The sequence below is a fragment of the Macrobrachium nipponense genome, chromosome 1 (assembly GCF_015104395.2).
Source record: "Macrobrachium nipponense isolate FS-2020 chromosome 1, ASM1510439v2, whole genome shotgun sequence".
Taxonomy (NCBI): domain Eukaryota; kingdom Metazoa; phylum Arthropoda; class Malacostraca; order Decapoda; family Palaemonidae; genus Macrobrachium; species Macrobrachium nipponense.
The window spans coordinates 157,735,122-157,752,482 of NC_087200.1; the positions used below are offsets into that span (position 1 = coordinate 157,735,122).

Here is a 17,361-nt window from a genome sequence, read left to right on the forward strand (position 1 = left end):
ACCATAACCCTGCCAAGTTTCATGCCCATCTGACCAGTCGTTTGGACGTGATTGAATGACAGACAGACAAACAGACATTACGCCCATTACGATGGGTGATAAAATACGGGTGCAGAAGTGAAAAATTTATATGTACTATTTGTTCAGCAATATTAAAATAATGGCGATTTTTATACATACTTACTACAGAACCTCTTTGTACACAATATTATCAGTTTGTCCACAACTTAATTTCAAGCTGGCAGAGACAGTTGCTCTGCTCATCGCCTCATACAGTTGGCCATGCGTGAACATGGGTGACGGCAGAAACACACCAACATGATCCAAAGTCTGGTCCTGTGACTTGTTTGCAGTGAATGAGAAGGCCAGGTTGATGAGAAACTGCCTGCACCGTAACTGGAACGAAACTGGTTGTCCGAAGGCATCAGAGGAATCCGGGGGATGAACAGACGTTTGCCGGTGTGAGGGCCCGTTGCTATCACTGCTTGATGACGTGGGAGTTTAGTCCATAACGGATGTACCTCGTTCCGTATGCAATGTCCATTGCAGGATCGAAATTCCGAAAGCAACTATTACCGGGCGGTACTTCTTCAATGTTATTTTGTGCACTGGCAGTCCCGATGGATTTAAGTTATTCAAAAAACCTTGCGGATATTGATGATAATTTTCATCTTCTATTGTGTCCGAGCTGAAATATTCGCGACTTTATCCGGGGAAGTTGTACAGAAATTATGTATGAAAAATCGTAAAGTAACTAAGTCTACGGGAATAACCAGCCTCATTTCACAGCCAGAAACAGCTCCGTTTCAGGGAATCCCTTCTCACCCCCACCCCCTACAAAGGAGGGGGGTAGGTTGAATGAAACCCCATTACAAACCATCTTAGGGGTCCCCACCATAACCCTGCCAAGTTTCATGCCCATCTGACCAGCCGTTTGGTCATGATTGAATGACAGACAGACAGACATTACGCCCATTATAGTATGATTATTATTCATGACAGTTGTGTTTGCTTTTTTCATCCATATTTCAAATAGTACTTTATTAGTGATTTTTAAACCAGGCCCAGGCTGTCTTATTTTTATTGTTGAAATTTCAATGTTTATTTTGTGACACTACTCAAAATATATTGATACGACTTAGAGCATTCTTTTCAGTGATCATAATTTTTTTCAATATGGAGGCCCTTCTCTTCGAATTTGCTGTTGTTATTCAAGGCCAGAATTCCAGAGAAGAATATGAACAAGATGAAGGATAACATTATAACTCCACATATAGTGTAGTGATAATAACAATAATGATAGTAATAATAGTTATTATTATAATAATGATAATTCTTGCATGTAGTTTTTACGCTTATCATGTTCCCAAAGGTATCCTTTCCTGCCGTAACATTCAGAAGCACAATATTATGACATGCAGAGCAACACATGGCGACAGCTGCGTCCTGTTTGGACGTCAAAAGCTGCTCCAAGGTGCTTTAAAAGACCTTCTTTTACAGACGATAAGGAATGGCCAAAACAGCCGCATCACCTGCCATTGCATTCGAAATTCAAGGTTGCCAATATTTTAAAACTGAGGTTAACCTAAAACCTTAACTTTTAAGCTAATTAGCAGCAGTATGTTCTATGGTGTTGTGGCATGTGCATTGTCTTTTATATATATATATATATATATATATATATATATATATATATATATTATATATATATATATATATATATATATATCGTTTCTCATAAAAATGAGGTGGTTCCAGAGATAAGACTAGTAATTTATGTAATGCTCCATTCACCATTTAATGATAAACCAAATATGAATCCCTAGCGCAAAAAAACACTTCCATTACATTAACCGCCTCATATGCCTACGCAGAAGTCCTATCAACAGTGGATCCAACTAGCTTAATGATAATAATAATAATATCCTTTATTTCAGCTCAGGGCCATATACATAGAATATACAAAATAGAGACAGTAACATACACAATATGGATTCATGAGACATGATAAAAAAAAAAAAGAATAATCGCCACTTATCCATAAAATAGCTGAGATAGCATAAAAGATAGTAATCATAATACTGGTAACAACAGTAATAAAATTGGCGAGAAAAAAAATGCATTGAGAGTTATTTATAACAGTTTGTGCACAGATTATATAACTTAAATTTCAACTAAAGACCTTAGCTGGTTACAGTAGTCAGGTCCAGAGGGCTAAATACGAAAATTGAATGTAAAAAAAACTTCAACTTGATAGTAATCACAGTAATAATGAAAAATTAAAATATCAGCGATAAATATAATGACAAAATCTGCAGATGACATCTCGCCAATACAGAGATTAAGTCCTTTAGGGGATAAAGGCCTCATTTTCCCATCTTTCCCACAATTTAGATCTTCTTCTTGCTTCACTCCTTAGGATGCTTTGTATGAGCGAGTTGCTGCTGTTTCTCACTCGGGTTACCAGACTGGACATTGTTCACCTAACAATGATTTTTAAATTGTCCAGGTGGTTTTCTATGAACATCTGTGTGGCGGAGTGGTAGCGGGGAGTGTTTGTGAGGCATCTCAGAATGTCATTGTGCACAACAGTGATGCGTCTCATGGTCTCTTGGGTATAGTTCGTCCAGAGGGAACACCCATAGATACTGTAGCAGTACGAGCGGAAGAGCAGCAGTTTCACGTCTCGGTGACAGAAGGCAAACCTCCTTGCAATCATGTTGCCAGTTGCACATAGTTTACGACGCCTCTGTTCAATGTCTGCCGTATCTTTTAGGTCGTCGGTGATAATTTGACCCAAATACGGAAATTCGTGCACAAATTCCAGCCGATGGTTTCCGAGGAAAATTTGTGGTTCTGCAATATGCTTAAGCGATCTCGGGAGCAGCGACATGCACTGGGTCTTGGTTTCGTTGTAGATTATATCATATTCCTCTGCATATTTGGCGGCAAGTGTCGATGAGTCGTTGAAGACCTTGCACTGATGGGGAAATCAGAACCATATCGTCGGCGTAACAGAGGTGTTTACAGTTGTTTCATTGACAGTGCATCTGATTGGGAGTGAGTTCAGATTGACATTCAAGGCATCTGTGTACGTATTAAACAGGTATGGAGAGAGAATGCCCCCTTGCCGAAGCCCGTTTAGGGAGCCGAAGGTATACGATAATACGTTACCCCATTTGACACAGAATTGCTGTGTGGAGAACCAGCAATGTAAAATGCCAATTAGATATAGGGGTGTGCCCCTTTTATGCAGCTTCAGGAAGAGCTTCAGGTAGTTTACTCTGTCAAATGTTTTTCTCACATCTACAAAACAAAGGAAAACAGGAGAGGCTGATGATAGGTAGTAGTTCAGCAATTCTTTCAGCATGTAGATGCATTAAACCCGAACTGGTTGTCAGTGGTTAAACGCATCTCACCATTCCTGTCCATATTACACGTACCCTGTTTCCTCCTTGATGTAAAGACCCTACCGTTCCAGTAGCTCATCTATGTTACTCACATTTGCTACCCTCTAACATTCATAGCCTCACCTTGGCGGGTAGGTCCCTTTACCAGACGCCTTCACTTTTGAACTTTTCCATACTTGAATTTTATATCCTAACGTCTTACTATAGCAAAACTTTCGGGGACTATACATTTCTTTACTTTTAACCACCCCTTTTGTCCTCCTGGTTACAGAGGAACTGCCCGCTGTCTCAACCAACCCCATTCCAGTCCACCACACTCTGCCCTTTTGCTTTCATGCATCTAGTTTTCTCTCCATAAACAAATCAATTATCAAAAATTTATTCTATTCTGTATCACATCCTCTCCCATTTATAACGCCAAAGTAGGGGCATGGAGCTGCAAAAATACTATGTCCAGTTATTTGCTGACTTTTATACCACACAGAATGACACAATATTTTAGTTTCAGACATACTGTAAGAGAAGAGGTTCGTTCTTCATTTTTGGTCATTCTCATCTATAATGGGCGTGGCTAACTTCCACTAGGTTCTCCGATCCCTTGAGCATAGTACAGTTGCAATCTAAAGAGGGCACTTTACAGGGCAGCAATGAGTATGTAGTACTGGTCAATACCCCAACCGTAGCAATCGCTTGGAAATTAAACGGTCTCATATATTGGATTACCATTGGCCACAGAAGGAAGACGCCAATCTCTCATTTAGTGGACATTTTTCACCACCAAAGGGTTCACAAACCCTTCATTAGGTGCTCTTGTGCAGTAAAAATTTGCACATTATTGTCCCAAGCAGTTACTAGTATTATCCAGGTAATACCTCTTACTACTTCCATGGGTGGAGTTAAATTGATATATATAATATATATATATATATATATATATTATATATATATATATATATATATATAATGTCCGTATATATGATATATTTGTATATACATACATACATACATATATGTATATATATATATATATATATATATATATATATATATATATATATATATATATATATATATATATATATATAAGATATATATATATATATATACATATCATTATAATTTATAATTAGTGTGTATCCAACATTTACTCGTTTTCCATAATAGCCGGTTTCTCGAGAGAAGAAACGAGACAATGGTCATTGCCACAAATGTCATTTATGTTTTGAGTACTGATTCGTTGATGGGCGCTCTAATTAGGAAACTTCCGTACCATCAGCCGCTTCATACATCGACACAGAAGTCTCGTTGAACCTCTATAAATGCTGCATCATTCACTTCTGGCTTCGTACGGACTCTAATGCTTCGTAAATATTAAGGTCATTAATTTCCAGCACCTTCCTCGTGCCATCTAGCCAGCACTTTTCAGGTTTACGTTTCCTCCTTCTCATTTGTTTACATGGAACACCCACTCTTCACTTCCATAAAGGAGTATTGCTTACATCTCGCTTCTGTAAAGGAGGGTTTGGCCCAACACTTCCGTTTATATCCTCACCTTAGCTTCATGAAGCATTCCAAATCCCATCCTAATCTTTTCTAAATACCGTTTTACATTCCTTGAGTGAATTGTTCTTTGACTTGCCTCCCCGCCTAACCTGTCATTAGTTTTATGTCTCCCAAATACCTTCACGAATCAAAAGCTTCAATTCTTCCATCTCTATTAATTCATTGTTCCATGTTTCTGGTACCCATTTGCCCCCATAGCTAGATAATTGCCACACTGTCATTTGTAGACTTCGGGCATTCCTGACTCCATGACCTCCTTTCATATTCCACAACGTTGCACTTACATCTACTGACCGTTCTGAATTTAGGATTGACTCAGTTATCATTATCACGGATAATGAGGTCTTTTCAAATAATGACCAATTCAACCCTTCATGACTAAAGGCTCTTGCGTCCTGCATTTTATCATCCTTCAAATTCTGCGTAAATTAACATAAATTAAGGTTAGGTAGGTTAAATATAGCATGTTTTTCGGCTGGGACATTAATTTCTCACTTTCAGAAACTGTACGAGATTACCCGTAATCCCATGATAATGAAACTTGAGAATGAATGACCATAGATTTTTTACGTAAAATGTTCGATGAGAGTATTACGCATAACCTGTATGCGTCATACACATTGTTGCTATTGCCTCATTACGTTAGCATTGTATGGCATGGATTCCGTTGTTCTTTGAACAATCTGAATGTATTATGTATTATAGGATCCTTTAATTCCTTAATTTTTACTTATTTATCTTTCTGGTGCTACGGATTGGTTAGGTTTGGCTATTTTTAAGATTTGTGAATGGTTTAACTAGGGATTTTATAAAATAATGTGTACCGATTAGGACGGAGAATGAGGATGGCTTCAACTGTCCTGTGAAACTAAATGATAAGATTTTCATCGGCTGGCTCATCGTAGGAAAAGTGAGGTTTTAACGAGTAAGTCGCGTAAGGTATTAGTGTTTTCTTAATATTAGGAATGGTAAAGGTTTGAATAATTCCCAGGCCTTGTGAAATGTAACTGGGTAGCTTCTGTGAGCAATAATGAAGCTTCTGCGCAGAATGGTAGACTTAGATAATGAAGAAGGTATTTCAGTATGTATGGAGTGGCTATTGTTATTTGTTTTCAGGGAGTGGATAACGAGTTATTAAATTTATAAACTTGTTAGTACTAAGATTTATAAAGGATTAAACGAGTCATTTTAGATATTGTTGACTGGTGAATACAGAGGCCCTTCAAATAATCATATGCTCCGTTGGTGGGGCCTTCTGATGAATAACAAGACTCCGGATGTGGCCAATTTGGAACATTCAAGATATCTTGGTGAGGATAGTAATTCCACATCCTTTTTTCCCGTACAGAGTAGTGCTGTGATTGTATTTGAACTCACATGGTGCACTGTAGGCGTTACTGAAGGGTGCTTGCAGCATCCCTTCGGCCCCTAGCTTCACCTGTTATTTTATTACTCCATTCCCGCTTTCTGCGTTCATTCATGCTGTCCAACCTCTCTGACTTTTAATTCTTTGAGCAGCTGTGAGATTTTCTTCCAGTTCTCATTTAGATCCTTCCACTGAATCTCTTTATCTTGCTGCCCAACCACTCCAACTCCCTCTTTTCACTACCTTAAGACCTGAGTTCCCAAAAGCACCCCAGTGCTTGGCTTGCCGGCCTCAGTTTCATAAGTTCAGGTCCACATGATTTCCAGCTTTAGCTCAGCTGTATTTTACATAATCGTTTAGTTTAAGAGAGTTTTTAGCAAAATAATTGTGCCTTAAAGGTAGCCTAGCAGGAAACTGCCGTAATAATGAAGCTGAAAGGGACTATGAAGATTTAAACTAAGTCACCAGAGTTATTTTTGATAGGTTAATACAAAGAAAATTAAAAGTGTATATTAGAAAATAGCATTAATAATAATAATAATAATAATAATAATAATAATAATAATAATAATAATAATAATAATAAGAAACAGCAAAGTTCTGGAAATGTGCTTTATGTAATTCAACCACTCGACCTTTTTTGCAGACAAGCGTGGAGATGGCCAACACTGTGACCTATGTGGCTCTTCGGAGGCTGCCGTTCGATGTGACAGATGCGGCTCCCAAGCCTTCTGCCTCTCGTGCGATGACATGTATCACAGACACCCGAGGAGGAGCTCCCACCTCAGGAAGGTATTCCTTGAGTGTCCTTGTAATTATGTTATGTCCGGTTCTCCCGAGTAGTCTAAAAACACGCTTTCTTTCAGGCTCTCTTTATTATACATCATCCTTGAGACGCATTTCTACCAGTGTAGATTCTTTGATACGATTGTAATAAGTATCATAATGTAATTCGCTCCTCTTTTGTTTGCAAATTTTCTCTCCCATTATGTTGATGTCATCTTTGTTTCTGCTAAATAGCATCAATCATACGGCTTCACATACCTTGTTTACATTTTGGTTTAATTGTTAAAATACTCATGTACCTTTGCAATATTTATTATATTTCCATAACATTTCAATATCTTCTTCGGGTATGGGTTCTCAACCATTTATTTTTCACGTAACCCTTGAATTATCAGGCATCTAACCTATATCCCAGTGGTCCGATACGGAATGTATCATGGATGTGAATTAAGAATAATTCGGTATAAAATACCACCGGACTCCCTGTAAATAAAAATTTGTTTACATTGTAAGGATGTACATAATGCAGATATTCTCTCTCTCTCTCTCTCTCTCTCTCTCTCTCTCTCTCTCTCGTGCGCGCGCGCACAAACACACAGAGCAAACGTTTTTGTCAGCCATTCAGAACACAACTGACAACCCGTTTGCGAACCTATGCCAGGTTCCCTCCTTTTTGTTCGACATTCTTGTCTGCACGCCGTATTTTCTTTTCCATAACATCTTTATGTACATTGAAGTCTAAAATCCCCTTAACCTCGTCACTAAGGACAACCGCACTTCTTGTTTTTCACTTTTTTGAGATACCATCCATTGTCTTCTTAAATCTACTTACTTTGTAATATTGTCTGTCGCTCATATTACATCGTTGTGGTGTAAATGTATAACGTAATTTTATCCTCATAATTTATACAGTGAAAACAAATGATAAATTTCCATACATATTTAGCAACTTAACAAGTTCTAAATGCAATATTGTTGTACTAAAATGCAAATGGAATACGTATACAGTGTAAAATTAATATTTAATCTACAAAGAGATCTGAACGTACTATACTGTATATGGTTAGTGTTACATGATGAATTTATGACATTGTCATAAACTTACGTGTAGGGTTCCTAATAATATGGTTGTTATGTTTTTATGTCCTTGAGGATTAAAACTGTATTACAACTGACACATATCTATTTTAGATTTACTACATAAGTAAGCCAAGTTAAGAATCAGATAGTAAATACCATTGTAGGATAGCAAAATATGTAGGTGAACCATTACCATTATCTCTGTATCAGTTAATTCGTGTTAGCTCATGTGAGTAATATCTATATATATATATATATATATCTATATATATATATATATATATATATATACATACATATATATATATATATATATATATGTATATATATATATATATACATACATGCAAATAAATTTTTCTGTTAAAACAGGATACGTCTCAAATATAAAAAGCCCATAAAAACACTCTGGTGTAAGCTACATTTCGGTGGACTGACTCCCACCCTTATCAAGTAATGAATGACAGAAGAAGTTACATTTGCGGAATATATAGTAGGAGATATGCCCTTAGGTGATACCTGGGGTCACCGTTAAGCCGACGTTGGTTTTGTCTGTTGTCTTCATCTGCTTCATCGTTGCCTTAAGGAAGATATTGTCTCTATGGTCAGAGTCCCAGGTTCCATTAGAAAGGTAATCCTATTATCTTGTTTTATCAGTGAAGATTCTGCCATCTGACGTTTGTATCGAATTTTATACAAAAGCTTTTGTATAGAATTCGGGATGAGTTCCAATCCATGGTATGGTTCATGTTATTTATATGATGGAAAATTGCCGAACTATGTTGTTCTTATCTAACTGAATGATTATGTTGAGTTAATCTTTCTAAGAGAAATTTTCCCCTGAATCCATAGTATGACTTATCACAATCCCTACAGGGGATTTCATAGATTCCTACGTCTTTAGAAACTGCTTTCTGCTGAACGTTGATTAAGGATTTCCCCAATCTATTCAGGTAAATGAAGACGACAGGGTTAGGGTGGCCTTAGGTTTGTGTGATCTCTTGTAAATTATCCATGTGAGGGATTATGATTTTGTTTGTGAAATTTTCCTTTTCTTTGTTTTCTGTGGGTTTGTTTATGTATAGCTTTTTCTATTATGTGCTTGGGGTATTTTAACAAGATAAGATGATTTCTGGTTATTTGAAGTTCTTTGTTAAGAAAATCTGGGTAGCAAATTCTCAGGGCTCTAAGAAATAAGTTACTTGCTATGCCGAGTTTAACTGAAATGTCATGATAGCTGTAAAAATGTATGTATGAAAGTGAGAATGTCGCTGTCCTGAAGGCAGTCAATTTGTAGTTGTTATTAGTTCTGATGATTAAGACATCTCAAAAGGGAATTTGGTTATTGTTTTTCCATACTTTAAATTTAGTGCTTGGGACCAAGGAAAGACATCAAAATCGCCCCACTCACTTTTCCAGTATGCTAAGATGTCACCTCCAAAAGGAAGCCAAATCATATCTGCATGTTTGATTGGGTATATAATTACTGTTTTGAAATTTCTGCCAATCTGTCATTCATTACTTGATAAGGTGTTCTCCCCTCCCCATATTCGTGGGGGATAGGTACCAGACCCCCCCCCCCCCCCCCCCCCCCCGCACAAATTGTTAGAACTCGCGAATAGTTGAAACTCCTATGAAAATGCTTAAAACTGCCTATTTTGTTAGGTAAAACTGAAGAAAAATCCACCTAAAATGTTTATACATGGTTTTTTTTAAAGAGTTTTATCACAACAAGTGCATTTTATGATGAAATTCATTGAAGAAAACCAGGAATTTGTGGATATTTCTCATTAAAGAAATATATATATATATATATATATATATATATATATATATATATATATATATATATATATATATATATATAGATATATAGTAGGGTTTTGCAACCTACAGCGTTTCTTGTGAGTCAGAATGTTCTATACCTTGCTCTAAGTCTCACCTGTGGAGAAGAAGAAACCCTTTGGGCGATTACCATCGGTCTTAAAATACGGCTGATTGGTCTTGTTAAACTATATCTCAGTTGCTTGATGAGTCCAGAGGTTCACATCAGACCTCTTACATCATGTAACACTAGCTCTCCTGTGGTTGCTCTAAGGCTAGAATCCATTATGGAATTAGGCTAGCTTAATGTAAACCAACCAACATTATTAAACTACCTTATTATAATGATAATAATAATATTGGAGAAAAAGCCATTGTTATGTATGGATACATATATGCGTACCTATTAAAAATAAATCTGTATAGAGAGTTTTCAGGAATCTGTTCAACTGCCCTTTTCAATCTTTTCCCATTAGATTGTAAAGGGGAATCGAACCGATTCACGAAAGAGCTCTGTAGAGATTTTTTAAATATGTATCCAGCGTCACTGTGGATTTGTTTCTCAATTTCAGGATTCATGTTACTATGAGCATATTTTAAATAATAATATTAATCATAATATATCTACTTTAGGGAATGTTCACTGAATTATTGTGTCTTTAAATCACTCATGGTCTACTTCTTGGCAACTTTGCAATCTCAGATAGGTGTTTATTGCATTCACATGATTACTGTTCACCAACTATTTTCCCATTTTTTCAGGCTGTGGACAGTCTAAATTCTATGGGTGGAGGTGTAAGACCCCCATTGCCACCCAAGGGAGAGGGACAAGGGGCACCACCACCTCAGCCTCCTCCCAGAAAAAACAAACGCTCTGGGTTCCTTTCAAATACTGGTTTCAATAAAAAAGAACAGGTATATAATGCCAAACAATTGTGTTGTGCCCCTATTAAATAAACAGATAATTCACATTTTAAAGACAAGTTATTGTGTTTGGTTTTTGGGTAATTTTTGATTTAATGAATATTTTTGCCATGCCAAGTTTGTCAGAATGCTTATGCAATCGGCATCATATTTTGTAAAGGTAACCTTTTTTGTCATTATTATTTTTACAGTCCTTTTTAACATCTGAATTTTTTGTTTCATTTTTATAAGATTCCATTACTACAGTTGCATGCAGTGTGAATTTCCAATAAACCATCTCCTATTTGTGTAGTTATTAATATTTGATTAAGTATTTTGATAAAATATGGTCTATTAAATATTTTTGATATCATGATAATAAGACTTTTTCTATTAGCTTCATGTTTATTAAAAAAACATTTTATGAATTACTGAAATGCAATTAAATCTAGCTTTTGTATAGTCTTAAAGTGTCTGAACTTTTTATTTTTCAAACATACAGTAGACCTATCTTTTGGTATGGTATACAGTGTGCAGCTGAAAAAAATTAGTGTAAAACTTTTGTGCTCATTTTTTTTTTGGATGGATGATTTTTAAACATTTTGAAAACTAGTCTTTCAACTGAAATGAGATGCATGGGATAGGGAATTTGAGTAATTTTATGGTATTACACAAAATTTTAATTAAACTTTTAATTTTATAAACATTATATTTACATTGTAACATCGGTAACTCGATGTATTATTACATTAGTTTTGTATTTTCCTAAGCATGCTCTTAAATGTATGTATGTCATTGTTTAAATTTTCTTATTGTCTTATCTTGATTTTGTTTGCAGTCATGTTTCCCAAAATAAATATGCTTTTACCTTTGCAAAGTCTATGGGTAAACTCTCACTGATAATAACAATTTGACCAAATATTTCTTGAGAATACATGTAAGAGTACAAGGTTCTTTGAGAAAGGGAAAAGTACAGCTGCTGACGAAAATAATTTCTTTTACCGAAATGATAATGTTATTGTAAGGGGCTATATTGCAGTCCTTTTATTTACCAGATAAAATTTCAAAAGTTGATCAAAGTAAATAATATATTATCCATAGGCTTAGCACACTGCTATCCAAAAAAACACAGCTAGTGGTAAATCTCACATGACATACTATACAGTAAAATTTGTATACATATGCAGTACTTATTGATTGACATTAACATGAATTCATTATTTTGTGTGCACATATAAGACATATAACCCAAACAAACTGGCTTGATAAATAAACAGCATGACTTTTGACCTCCAGTTTTGTATCCCAAGTTCTTTACATTCTCTGTTGATATTAAGCCCTGCTTTATTTTTTCTTTATTTACCTGTCTTATTCATTTTCATTCACCTTTCTGTGTGTTTGGATTTCTTCTTCCTTTCCTGCAGAACTATCAATACAGTACAGGTTCTGGTCATGGATCCTACCGTTCAGCCAGTCTGACCAACTTACAGGTAACAGTATCTGCAAGAAAAGTGATAGCTCCTTTTCAAATGCTTATTCACATCGTGTCATGGTTTGTTGTGACCAGAAAGTGTGATACAGATATAAATGGTAACTAACAAGATTATAGTTTCGCTCTATTTTTTATTTACTTTGATTATTCAATAAAAAAATTATGATGAAATTTATGATAAGTATTGCATGTAATTGCCTGGGTTTGAAAGAATTTGGGACTTGTAGCATTCAGATATGAATGTTTATCAAACAGTAAGTAAATACCTGTCCATCAAATTACATCCTTTTTGTTTACGCCATTATGATATAAAAATTCACTTAGCACCTAGTGAAACACTTAGGATAATGGCCCAAATCCACTTTACATTTGCTTTTTGTAAGATCTTGATAAGGAGGTAGGTTCATTACGCTCATAACTAGTACATATATGCATTGATATGATCTTAAATATATTAGGATATAGAATAAATGCTAAGATGTAGTTCTACATTACCGGTAAAGTAATTGGTGTTAATTTCAAGTGCATGCTAACCACTCATATTGCTGAGTAATGAATCCTCAGTTTGACTCTGTAAGTGGTTTTTAATCTTATACAATATTGCTGCTTCATTTCATTACATGTTTTTACAATATATTACATGCTTTATATCATATTACTGTATTACTCTTAGGGGAATCATGAAGTTTTATATTTCAGAAGTTTATATAAAGTAAGTCAAGCAGTATGTCATTCTGAAAAAGTGACTTGATTTCAGTCTTGAAAGTTATATTTGTTCTGTAGCACACTTTCACTATACAGTCACAGAATAAAAGGACACTACAAAATTACAACAAACCTGCAGTTAAAATTAATTCACTAAAAATTATAAGGATTTCCATAGATTAGTGTTCTAATGTGTGAAGGGATACCCTTAAGATGGTTAGTATTTTTCTTATGATGATATTCTTTAGTTGTGTTATCATGTAGAGTACTATTATTTTTACTGGATAGCTTTAAGATAGTCTTAATTAGACTGATTCTTAGCTTTTAATGGGAGCATATACCTGTGAATATGTACAGTACTCATTCTTAAAACAGACCAGAGAAGAAAATAGTTTTTCTCCTCTTTTTGTGAGTTCACTTTTTAAGGTACGTACTTCATAACGTGAAAATTCATGTATTATTTTCAAGCAGAGTTTGTTGTTGCTTGCTTGCTTGCAAATTTTGTAACATTATGAGTATGGAACGTCTTTTCATCTTGGAAATAGTTTTTGTATGAAGTGATGGAATTCCTTTATTTCAAGATAAAGAATGCTGGATATTTTGATTTAACTAAAGTCATTGAGTGAAAACTCAGTCACTCATTTCAAAGAGCAGGTTGTTTTGTGGAAGGATTTTTTTTATTGAATTTTTCTTTTTTCTTCTTATATCTCCTCTGCTCCATGTGACATATTTACTTACTGTCGAATGGTTAAATGGGCTTTCTTATCACTGAATCTATTTACTAATTTAGTGGGTTTTTTATTGAAGGCATTTTTCTGTCTGGTTTATACCTGGTTTTGTTTGTGTAACTCAGAACACCTATTAAAAAATGGGTTAGCTTTTATTTCTAGAGTGATAAAAACAAGTTAATTTTCACTATAACGCATTCATATTCAGGCTGAATAAAAAGCTGTTTCAATATTTACTTTCATCTTAAAAGTTAAATTGAATCTCAGAATCAGTCTTATTACATTAGGTTTTAAGATTTTATGCTATATAACATCATGGGAATTCATTATCACTAGATTTAACTTTTTAGAATGACTGCTTATGGCAGACTTGAATATTTACTCAAATAGTATACGTATTGATGTTATGGTTTTTACCTGAGCTTTGTTGCTTATGATATGTTAATTGCTGTGAGATCATGTTCAGTGGGTAATGTTTAGTGCTGTTTGTCATACAAGTAAAGCTTAGCTTTACTTTCTTCTGATTCCATTTAGCTAGATTTTTATGTCTGTGTTTAAATGTGCACAAAAATTATCTTCTGGTTTTTAGTAATTTTTTTTCTTTGTTTAAGCAATATGTTGGAACTGATTGAAAAAATACTTGAGTATTGATGTTTTTTGTGGCTTTTCTTTCTGCTTTATAAAGAATGCTTGTAAGACAGTACAGATTGTCAGTTCAAAATCAAAGGTGCCAGTAATTTACCATCGCAGCTCTGTTAATTTGAAATTGGTTTTCTGTGTGCAGTAAATGCAATATTTGATAAAGCAATGACTTTACAAATTTGTGTACTGTATCTCTCTTGTACATGGTAATTTTAGTCCTCATTGGCCATAAAGAACTTGAAGCAAATTGATGAAATGGAGAACTTCATAAAATAATGTTCTTGCAAGATAGGGGTAGAGGAAATAGATACTGCACCATTGTTTAACGAGTCCTTGGAGAAAAGGTAAAACCTTAGGATTTTGAAGTGACAATTTGGCCATTATTGCTGATCAGCTAACATTTAATGCAGTGTTTAACCTTTTGTTTTTGTTGCTTCCACATCTCTGTGTTACAGAATGGTCCAAACAACGCAGATGGAGGCTCGCGTTATTCCTTGGCTCTTCCTGTTCGCAAACCCACGGTGATTGTCATGCTTTTTATATCACCTCCTAATCCTGTTTTTGGTTAATAAACTTGAATTTTGGTGATAGTTAAGTTATTTAGTATTATTTGGGGCCCACGGCTATTATCATGATAGTTTCACTTATGTGTAACATTTTGCAGACTAGTTTACGGAATTTAACTTATAGGATCTAATTTAACTTATAGAATTTAAAGAATTATACTGTCAAGATCAGAGTAATGTTTCGGGCATACAAATTAGCATTTGACTTCTCCCAGATTGGTACTCCTCTTCAAGGAAAAATAAGTTTTAGTTTACTAAATACATTTAGTGATCTAGTCGACCACAGTATTTCATGTAGTACGTACAAACCCTTCGTTTTAGTTATGAAAATAAAATATTATTGCTTGTCTTGAATTTGTAGTGCTTCAGCTAGATTTTTAGTTTTATTCATATGGAATGTGTTGAAATTTCATGAATTAGCCAGTGTTTTTTTTTATTAAAGTTTAAAGCATTGCCTTTTGTTATACTGTATGTGCTGTTTTTCACCATTTTGATATGAAAATTTGATTAAATTATTTATAAATACTTGTGATATATAGATTCAAATATTAATTTATTTTTTCAAGGAATTTGATTTTGCATTTAGTATATTACAAAATCTAATAAATACTTAGTGTGCACCTTGGTGATTTTGCAGAGTGCATCAAGTGAAGCTGGTGGGAGCGCTGGTCGAACAATTATGGGGAGTTTGAAACGATTTATGGGAGCCCGACCCCTTCCTCCAACTCCTGATCAAGCAAAAAGTATGTATTGCATCATGAGCTTATGAAAGATTAGCAGATTAACAGATTAACAGCTTTGTGAAATTTCAGTGGATGGGTTGTTATGTAAGTTTTATTGATTTCCACATTATCAGTGTTCATTTCAGAATCCTCAGTCTTTTGGCTACTGTCCTTTGTAAATGAACTCATATACATAGTAGATACAGTATTACTAAGCTAGAGTAAAAGTAAGTTTAAATAATACATTCAAATAGTGTTATTATTAGACAAACAAAGTGTTTCTCTGAATTATGTTTTATTTTTAACAACCAATTATTGTTACCATTTGTATTTTTTGTATCGTTTTGGCATTTGATTTTAAGCTTTAGTTTGAGGTTACACTGAAATATAAAGGCAATTCAAGGTAATTATTATACTGTATAATGTAGCCAAGTTTTCTGTAATAACTTGAAAATATATACAAGTTTATGGTCCAGTTGAAAACTGGACTCTGTGCAACTTCTTTGAACATGCAGCCTCGCCTATGCAAAATATTTATTTTTGTAATTTTCGTATTTTAAAATTTTGAATGGTTTTGGTCATGGTTACTTTATCAGTTAACTTCACCTGTTTCTAATCACAACATATTTTTGCAATAGATTCATTTGCATATTGAGCTGTTCACTAAGTTGTTATTATAAGATTTTTATGGACAATTTTTGCATTTTTTTAGGTGCCTTAAAAAATGAAAGACCATCTTCTTCAGCCCAAAAGATTTTAACAAGAGCAAACACAAGTCCAAGTCTCCCAAATCTCAGTGAGCCTCTGAGGTAGGTGTTTTGTTTTCACTGGTCTGAAACCCAAGTTTACCATTGCTTTGCTATAATGGTTCTACCTTGTAAAGCTTCACATTTTTTACACTAAACACACCTTCCCAAACCAGGTCCATATTTTAGAAAAAGGGAGACAGAGCAAGTTAATCTTTGACAAGTGAAACTGAGATAAAGATTGTTGTGCAGTTAATAATAAAGCATTAGTTCTAAGTGTACTCTGGAGAAAAACGTTTGTTAGAAAGCATCCCCTGATACTGGAAAAATTTTGCAAGTTTTAATCAGTTAAATCCTTTTAGAGGTGAAGCAGTTCCATATAAGTGTGTTAGGCATTTATCTTCTAAAGAAAACTCTTGGCAGTTTAGGAGCAAACTTGGCAGGAATGGAAATTTTCCTACTTATGAACTGGATGAATTCAATGCTGTATTTTCCCAAAGGAAAGATTTTTGAAAGGCCCTGAAGAAAGACATTTGATTTATTGCCTTTGTTACTGCAGAATAATTTAAGCTGTACCGTGTGACAATGCTCAATTTTTTAAGGCATTGTTGTCAAATAAGGGACAAACTTGGAGTGGAAAAAGTTTAAATAGTACATTATAAGCACTGCAAATGAAGTAGTTGCTAAGAAGAAGACTCACTAATAAATCTTGACCATTATTTATTGATAGGAACAAGTAATAATAAAGATTTTATGCTTTATATAGAGCCTGTATGTTACACCAGAACTGCATATTATGACTCCCAGATTGTGCTTTCAACTTCTTGT

The 17,361-nt window shown here is 34.7% G+C and overlaps 1 protein-coding gene across 19 annotated transcripts in view; it reads left to right on the plus strand.

Annotated features, from left to right (window-relative positions):
• LOC135219782 (E3 ubiquitin-protein ligase lubel-like) overlaps positions 1-17,361 on the plus strand; it is a 238,943-nt gene that overhangs the window by 89,765 nt on the left and 131,817 nt on the right. For 16 of the 19 annotated variants that reach the window (XM_064256842.1, XM_064256838.1, XM_064256836.1 and 13 more), the window contains 6 exons: positions 6,986-7,131; positions 10,792-10,944; positions 12,357-12,422; positions 14,955-15,020; positions 15,703-15,808; positions 16,500-16,596. In XM_064256842.1, the coding sequence (XP_064112912.1) occupies positions 7,090-7,131; positions 10,792-10,944; positions 12,357-12,422; positions 14,955-15,020; positions 15,703-15,808; positions 16,500-16,596 (530 nt within the window). In that variant the 5' untranslated portion in view covers positions 6,986-7,089. Of the gene's footprint in view, positions 1-6,985; positions 7,132-10,791; positions 10,945-12,356; positions 12,523-14,954; positions 15,021-15,702; positions 15,809-16,499; positions 16,597-17,361 lie in introns of those variants that run through there. The other 3 variants (XM_064256837.1, XM_064256840.1, XM_064256849.1) reach the window with 3 other exon arrangements.